The 8274-nt window shown below is 50.0% G+C and overlaps 1 protein-coding gene across 2 annotated transcripts; it reads left to right on the top strand.

Annotated features, from left to right (window-relative positions):
- Nucleotides 1–1098: 1098 nt before the first annotated feature.
- Nucleotides 1099–7640, top strand: LOC130517056 (kinesin-like protein KIF2A). 2 transcript variants are annotated; one of them, XM_057018648.1, is made up of 21 exons: nucleotides 1099–1257; nucleotides 2048–2142; nucleotides 2309–2419; nucleotides 2813–2867; nucleotides 3027–3146; nucleotides 3487–3587; nucleotides 3703–3798; nucleotides 3938–3992; nucleotides 4063–4225; nucleotides 4325–4415; nucleotides 4489–4552; nucleotides 4628–4719; nucleotides 4796–4938; nucleotides 5012–5216; nucleotides 5335–5445; nucleotides 5524–5591; nucleotides 5795–5884; nucleotides 6227–6365; nucleotides 6446–6547; nucleotides 6698–6833; nucleotides 6904–7640. In XM_057018648.1, exons 1-21 carry the CDS (start codon nucleotides 1197–1199, stop codon nucleotides 6987–6989), a joined length of 2184 nt encoding a protein of 727 aa, XP_056874628.1. In that variant the 5' UTR covers nucleotides 1099–1196; the 3' UTR covers nucleotides 6990–7640. The 2 variants fall into 2 exon arrangements, 1 of the variants encoding a protein (XP_056874628.1); XR_008947632.1 differs by lacking the exons at nucleotides 5524–5591; nucleotides 5795–5884.
- Nucleotides 7641–8274: the final 634 nt, after the last annotated feature.

The following is an 8274-nucleotide window of genomic DNA, read 5'->3' as shown; positions in this document are numbered from 1 at the left end:
TTCAGCCTCGTGGGGCTCCATTCGGACCTCACAGACCTGCTCCTTCAGATATGGCAGTGATTATTAATTAGCAGCATTATACTTGTCAAAAATGCACCAACACGGCAGGAGGAGGTGCACTGATCCGTTACTGCTGGGGGAAAATGCACAATTAAGGGCACTTATGCTACTTCAAGTAACAGGATCATCAACATATAGATAGATGAGACTTCCTTTCTAACTCGCTAAAAAGAAGAGATCATTTTATTGTTTGCACTTCTTGTAAAGGATTCTAATTTGCTTAATATTTTCTTTTTTAACTGTTTCAGAGCAGCTTTGTGTTATCAATATGTTCCTCTGGAGAAGACTGAAGATATTTCTGAATAAATTGATCAAACAGATCAGTTTACAATTTGATGTAATTACACTAGAGCGTCAGTAGATGGCGACAAGGGGGATGAAACCGCAGCTTCCGGTAATCCATGTTTATGGAACTCTAATAATATAGCTGGAATTAAAAGATCACATACTTTCATGTTCATAAATGTTATTCACATTATAGCCAGCTTTTTAACCTAAAATTCAAACCATTTCCATGTCATATGACATTCCTAACACTTTGATAAAGATCTTAAACTTGCTCTACTTCTGAAACGTTGCAAACATTGTTGAGTAAATCAAGTTGTGGTCTGTAGGAGGCGAAGCCTGGAAGGACCATTTTAAACTGATTTTGCGACATCATCAATAATCTCACCCTCGTTCTCTGACAAGAATCTCAAAAGACTCGGACTTTATAGCAGCGCGAATGCAGTGGAAATCGATTCCACAATTCGAGGACCCGAACAGAATGAATTCCGTGTCAATAAATGATTTATTCTCGTGCTTTAAAGTCCTTACAATTGAACCTTATTCTCTTTACGGCCTGGCCTTAACTATATCCAAACATCATCTAACATTTAAAGAGTAATAAAACATTACGATACACTAATACTGTATAATATTATTTCATATGTGTCTATGCATGTTTGCGCAGAGATTTGTGACATCAGCCGCACGATTCCTCTTGGAATTGCGGGATGAGGACTCTCCCGTCACGCAGGCGTCTTGACACCACCCGCGCATGCGCACTGACTCCTCTCCTCCTGCCAGTGACCTCGCGATCCGCAGGCTCAGCACGCGCGCACGCATTTAAGAAATACACGGCACGAGCTGAGAAGATGGCCGGCATTTTTGGGAAAATCTCCGTCGGTACCTACGTGGAGATCAAACGCAGCGACGGTATGTAGCTAGCATCCCCGACACGCGCACACAGACCGGCGCGCGCGCGCACGCACCGACACACACGCACACGCCGCTCTCCATCCCTATAAATGAGAGAAGCTAACGTTAGCTAGCAAGTGCTACATCACGTCATGGATCTTTCATTAAAACAGCGGCACGTCGGCCTTGGAACCCTTGAGCAAGTGATGTTCTTCTCCCCGTCGACTGTCGCTCAACGCGGCCCGACCGCGGGGAGCAGACAGGCGGCTCCGTCCCCCGGTGCCGCTTACCCGCCCCAAAAATGCCACCTGCTCCGCCCCGCAGCTCCCGCGGCGGCTGCTGCCCCTCGTAGGCATCACGGCCGAACCCCCTCCGGTGTCGGGAGCCGAGCCAACCTGCGCCGCCTCATCCGGCCCTTGGCTGGAAATGACGGGCTGCTGGCTGACAGCATGGTTGCCCCTCACTTACTGGGAAAAACAGTCATTAGTGCTCCATAAATGTAACATCTGTGTTTGGAGGGCAGAGGGACCACCCGGAGAAAAAGCGGGCAGTCCGTGAACGCAACAAAGGTGTAAATAAGGAAGTGACAGGCTCTGGATCACCGTCCACCAGGAGCCACACCCAGTAGCGTCTCAGGATCCCTGTTTTAGGGATCCTCTCCCTGCAGGGATCAAATGTCCTCCCTGTGGGATGTGACCTGTGTCTGAACCTTGTTCGTCTTGGGGCCTGTTTGATGATTTCATGTGTTGGGTCACGGCAGCGCACCCCGTTCCACAGAGGCCTGGCATCACTCTCTTTCTCTCTGTAGGACGGATACACCAAGCCATGGTCACGTCGCTGCACGCGGACAACGAGAGCGTGACCGTCGAGTGGATCGAGAGTGGAGACACCAAAGGAAAAGAGGCATGACGTGATCTTGCATTGTTCCAGAAACAGATGTGCTCACCATTTCGCTCATGATTAGCTGTTAATAAATAAATCGGACGTTTCTGGGCGCACAAACCTTAAATATAGAAGCCAAATCTTTGTGCCGACTGAATGGAATGAATCTGCGTTGTCTCTGCTTCAGATCGATTTGGAGAGCGTCTTTGCCCTGAATCCAGATGTTGCTCCAGATGAGGAGATACCCAGTCCTGAGGGTCCTTCCTCCAATTTTGCCAAAACCAGCAAACTTCCAAAGGTCCGGTTCTGCTCCCGTCTGTTTGCTAATATAGCACACTATTTTAGCATGTTGTGCCTGCGTGTATTGTTATTGAATTATTGATTAACCAAACAGTTTGAGATGCAGGTGTATTGTAAACACATGCACTTCAATTAAAATAACAATAGTCATTCTGCATCATCAGTTATTCACCACTAACGTCCTTGTGCTCTTAATGTAAATCTAAAATTCTAATTAATGAGGCCCCTGTGACAGAAGGATAATATATCCACGTAAGCTCCCCCTTTGCTGATGTAAAACATTCAAAATGCAGTTTTCCTGAACAAAGATATGATAATTATTCCGTCCTCCTTTGAACCAGAGGTGCTACCACAAACGGGGACCAACTGACCAGTGTCTTCTATTTTCCAGAGCAAACGGGTCACAGCGATCCCCAAACCCGAGAATGCTCCGCGTGAGAACAGAGGTGTGTGTGTGAGAGTGTGTGTGTGTGTGTGGTGTGTGTGTGTGTGAGCTCAGCAAGGTTCTTCTCTGACCTGTGTGAGGAGGAGTTGGATCTCTGAATGAGAGCTCACAGACGGGGACGGCCGACTGTCGCTGTTCACCAGTGTGATTTTTCTCTCAGCTGCAGCCGTGGGAACCACCCGGCCCCGTCCCAGCCAGCACAGCCAACACCTGGACCCCCCCGCACCGTCCATCCCACCCCCGGCTGCCTTCAACCAGACCCTGATTCAGCAGCAGAATGGTACCTCAGTTGGCCTAACGTTGCTTTTGTGTGATGGTGTATCTGCGGTTTGGTGTGTGCTGTTGTTTTCTAGTGGAGTGTGACGTCATGCCCCCCCCCATACACACACACACACACACACACACACACACACACACACACACACACACATGCAGCTGCGGGTCTGTCAAAGGCTCTTTCACTGGAGCTGTCCACAGTCTCATCAGTGTCTCGGTGGATGGTGGTAACTAATGGTAACGTGGACTGGCTGCAGCACCGTCATCGGTCTGTTCAACAGGCCCCGGAAGTACAACCCATAATAAGAACCTTGGACTGTTGACTGTCGCTCGCTCCTTTGCAGCTCGAAAGAAATCCAACTGTGTGAAGGAGGTGGAGAAGCTGCAGGAGAAACGAGAGAAGAGGCGCCTCCAGCAACAAGAGCTGAGAGAGAAAAAGGCCCAAGTGAGGACTGTTTATGCTGGGATGGAGGGGTTACCGCTCGCTACAGACTGTTTATGCTGGGATGGAGGGGTTGCCACTCGCTACGGTCGACACATTTCCCTGCTTTGCTTTACAGGAAGTGGATGTTAATGTGCCAAACTATGAGATCATGTGTATGATCAGAGATTTCCGAGCCAGTTTGGACTACAGGCCCCTGACTGGCAACGATGCGGTGAGTCTGCTCTCGGGGTGTCTTTCTCTTGCTGTCTCCATGGCAACGGCGCCGCAACTTTATATTCGCGAGCTCAAGGTCGAAATAGGTTCCTTTTGGTGTCATTTAAACTCTAATCGAGTAAAATTTCTCTCCCCAGATCGAAGAGCACAGAATATGCGTGTGCGTTCGTGCACGTCCGCTCAACAAAAAAGGTCAGAAACACCGAATGTGCGTCTGCTCAGCCCGCGTGTGTGTGTTCATCGCTGCTCCGCGTCCCCGCAGAGTCCTCCATGAAGGAATTAGACGTGATCACCATTCCCAGTAAAGACGTAGTCATGGTCCATGAGCCCAAACAGAAAGTGGACCTGACCCGGTACCTGGAGAACCAGACCTTCAGGTTTGATTACGCCTTTGATGAGAACACCACCAATGAAATGGTTTACAGGTGAGCTCTGACCAAACCAGTATTAGGAACAAAAGAATATTCCGATATTGTGACGCGAGCATCTGGACGCTGCCTATTTCTCCGCCCGCCTGCCTGCAGGTTCACCGCCCAGCCGCTGGTGGAGACCATCTTTGACCGGGGGATGGCGACGTGCTTCGCCTACGGACAAACCGGGAGCGGGAAAACACACGTGAGAGATCCGTAATTCTGACTTGAGCCCGTGTTTGTGGGGCCCTCTCTTCTAATCGTTGTTGGATTTTTAGACGATGGGAGGCGACTTTTCAGGAAAGAACCAGGACTGTTCCAAAGGGATCTATGCACTGGCTGGTCAGCATCACTCCTTCCTCTCCTCACTGCTGCTGATTCCAGCTGAGAGAATTTAACCCCCTGTTCTCTGTGCAGCCAGGGACGTGTTCCTCATGCTCAACAAGCCGCATTACAAGAAGCTGGATCTCCAAGTCTTTGCAACCTTTTTTGAGATTTACAGCGGGAAGGCGAGTGTCTCCACACAGGGCCCCTGAGCCGGGATCGGGAGCGTGCGCGTCTCAAGGTTCGCTTTTGCGTTTCCAGGTGTTCGACCTGCTCAACCGGAAAGCGAAGCTGCGGGTGCTGGAGGACGGGAAGCAGCAGGTGCAGGTGGTGGGCCTGCAGGAGAGGGAGGTGAAGTGCACCGAGGACGTCCTGAAGCTCATCGAAGTGGGAAACAGCTGCAGGTGAAACCGCAGCACCGGGATTGTCCCCGGGAACGACCTTGACTCTGTCGCCTCTTCGTCCCCCCCCCCGCAGGACGTCTGGCCAGACCGCCGCTAACGCCCACTCCTCTCGGAGCCACGCCGTGTTCCAGATCATCCTGCGGCGGCGGGGGAAAATGCACGGGAAGTTCTCCCTGATCGACCTGGCCGGTAACGAGAGGGGGGCGGACACGTCCAGCGCTGACCGCCAGACGCGCCTGGAGGGAGCTGAGATCAACAAGAGCCTGTTAGCACTCAAGGTAAAGGCAGAACCACCCGCCAGCACGGGGGTCCGAACCCAAATGTGTCAGGAAGAAGGTTTGAATGGAGAGCAGGTGGGTCTGTCACACTGTTCCGGTCCCTGTCCTCGTCCTCCAGGAGTGTATTCGCGCTCTGGGCCGGAACAAGCCTCACACTCCGTTCAGAGCCAGCAAGTTGACCCAGGTCCTGAGGGACTCCTTCATCGGAGAGAACTCGCGAACGTGCATGGTGAGACACACGTCCGGAGGGGGGGGGCGTCACACACCAGAGATGGAGATGGATAAATAACTGAGCTTTGCTACACAGATTGCAACCATCTCTCCTGGAATGGGATCATGCGAAAACACCTTGAACACGTTGAGATATGCTAACCGGTAAAGAATTGCACAGTATTTATGCTAAAAAGGGAATTACACTCATAAAAATAGGAGAATTATAAAGTCGTCATGTTAATTTACTCCCGCTGGTTAGATTTGTGTCCCAGATAATCTTCCTTCACGCGTTTCTGCCAAAAGAATTCGCTGAGTCGCCCAACGTAACACGTTCCTCTCCTGTCTGTCTCCCACCATGTTTGCAGAGTCAAGGAGTTTGGGATAAGTCCCTCAGACATTCCCTTCTCCCAGAGTGGGGGAGGAGGGGGTCGCTCTGAGCTCTCACCTTCTTACGAGTACGAACACTTCATACCACGTCCGTCCTCCGTGCGCGTCATCAGTCACCGCCATGCTAGCGCTGCGCTCGCACCCACCGCTAACAAACCATTTCTCCCAGAAGTCGCCGCCTCCATCAGTCTTGATCTTTCACCTGCCGTTTCTGTACCCGAGTGTTGTTTCCCCTCACGTGTGCACGGAGTCCCTCTGTCAGCACGCCGATCCTTCTCACCGCCAACAAGCCTGCACGTTGCATGCGACTAACAGCTAGCATGCCGCTCCTCGCTTTTGCTCAGATCAAAGGTCCCGACCTTTGCGTCTTCAGCGGACGTGTCACCGATGGACGTTTCGTGTGTCCTCAGGGTGAAGGAGCTCACGCTCAACCCGGCGGCAACCATGGACACCCGCCACCGAGGGCACGCCAACCACCTGGAGGTTCTGGAGCGGGACGTGGGGAGCTCTCCTCAGAGGGACGACCTGAAGCTGCTGTGCGAGCAGAACGTAAGACGAGCAGCCCACCCCGAGGTGGCGGCCGCCGTGTCCAGTGCTGCCGTGTAAAGGCCCGCTCGTGTCTCCCGCAGGAAGAAGAGGTGTCGCCGCAGCTCTTCAGTTTTCACGAGGCCGTCTCCCAGCTGGTGGAGATGGAGGAGCAGGTTCTGGAGGACCACAGGGCCGTGTTTGGGGTGAGGCCTGGGGGCAGAGGTGCAGCTGGATGCTGGTAACGGCGGTAGAGGCGTGTGAAAGCACGTGCACAAACAGCTGCCCTCCGCTCTGAAAGGGTCCATTTAGCCTCCTCCTCTGGGCTGAACTCGAAAGCGTCTCTCTGTTTGCAGGAGTCGATCCTCTGGCTGGAGGATGAGAAGAGGCTTTTGGAAATGACCGAGGAGGTGGACTACGACAGCGAGATATATGCAACCCAGCTGGAGCACATCCTGGACCTGAAGATCGACATTCTGACCGAGCTGAGAGGTAAAGTGCGATCTCCGAGGGCATGTGTGCACGGAGCTGTCTTTGAGAACCTGATGCTCTCCCATTCCAGATAAAGTCAAGTCCTTCCGCTGCGCGCTCCAACAAGAAGAGCAAGCTAGCAAACAGATAACTCCCAAGAGGCCTCGTGCATTATAGACACTAAAACATCTACACTAACCTGGACGTTTTTGCCCCGTGATCTGACTTTCACACAAGCTTCTGAGCTCTCTTTGGTCGTTGCTGATAGACAATAAGCGGATTTAGCCTGACTTTGGTTGATTCATTGACTGTAATTTTCCCTCAGACGCTCTTGTACAGTCAGTTTGCATCTGCATTGGTCAAAGGTTAAACCAAAGACTCGAGTTCTTTTGAAAATTTGGTGTATTTACCTGATTTCGTGTGTGATACTCACAAGCACCTAATTCAGTGTAAAGAAAACTGTTGTGTTAGAAACATTTTATATGATCAATCGTAACTTATTCTACATTTGGGCCACTTTTATGAGCCACAAACTTGCCATGTTGTGCAATATTTGGAGGAATTTTCCTCCACTTCTGCACCTTTTATAGCACAGAAGTCGATTTGTGTGTGTGTGTGTGTGTGTGTGTGTGTGTGTGTTGTGTGTGTGTGTGCGTGCGAAATGAGCCGATGTGTGTATATTTTACCTTTGGATGTAATATATTGTGCAGTACTGGTTGACTCAAACACAAAAGTATCCCTGGAAACAGACAAAGTTTGATTTTGAAGTGTAACAGTTGCAACAGAAAATGTTATTTTAAATGAAAAATAAAGGGAGGTTGGGTCTCATTCCGCGTGCGTCTGATTCATCGTGTTGACAGTGTGATGTTGAACAGTTAACGTCGCCCATAAAAACCCAGACTCGTTTCTGCTTCAAGGAAAATGTTTATTTTTTTTTAAATAAGACTTATTTTTAATGAAGATTTATTACGTTTATTCAGAAATAAGCAAACATGACCGTTTTTATTCCTTAGTAACACAAATTTACCTTTATGTGGAGCCTTTAATTGAGCTACCTTCAGAAATGAGCTCCTTCCTTTAATTTTATTTATATCAGGGGATCCAGATCCTGGAGGGCCCAAACCCAGCCCAGTTTCTGTCCTCCCAGGTAGAAAACTGCTCTTAAAAAGTCCAATGGAGACCAGTTTTCACCTGGTCAGACAGAAATCCCGGCAGGATTCCCTCCTGTAGGACTGCAGTTTTATAGTCCTGGTCACGTGACCGTCATCTGCTCGCCACACCCAGTGTGTGTTGCGTTGGGACTGAAGGTGAAATATTCTAATTGTTTGTGACACTCGTTTCACCGTGAGTTTGTATATATCTTTGCATATAATCTTACAGTATTTTACGGACATTAATGAAATGTTTTGTGTTTATATCAACGTATGTAGTGCTTGTAATATATTTCTCGCCGCTAGATGGC

Source organism: Takifugu flavidus, chromosome 20 (assembly GCF_003711565.1).
Source record: "Takifugu flavidus isolate HTHZ2018 chromosome 20, ASM371156v2, whole genome shotgun sequence".
Taxonomy (NCBI): Eukaryota; Metazoa; Chordata; class Actinopteri; order Tetraodontiformes; family Tetraodontidae; genus Takifugu; species Takifugu flavidus.
This window is presented reverse-complemented; position numbering and strand designations above follow the sequence as displayed.

Coding starts and splice junctions, on each gene's coding strand:
- LOC130517056 (XM_057018648.1), top strand. CDS start 1,197: ATGGCCGGCATTTTTGGGAAAATCTCCGTCGGTACCTACGTGGAGATC. Junction 4,720..4,795: donor TTGAGATTTACAGCGGGAAG/GCGAGTGTCTCC, acceptor TTGCGTTTCCAG/GTGTTCGACCTGCTCAACCG. Junction 6,548..6,697: donor ACCACAGGGCCGTGTTTGGG/GTGAGGCCTGGG, acceptor CTCTGTTTGCAG/GAGTCGATCCTCTGGCTGGA.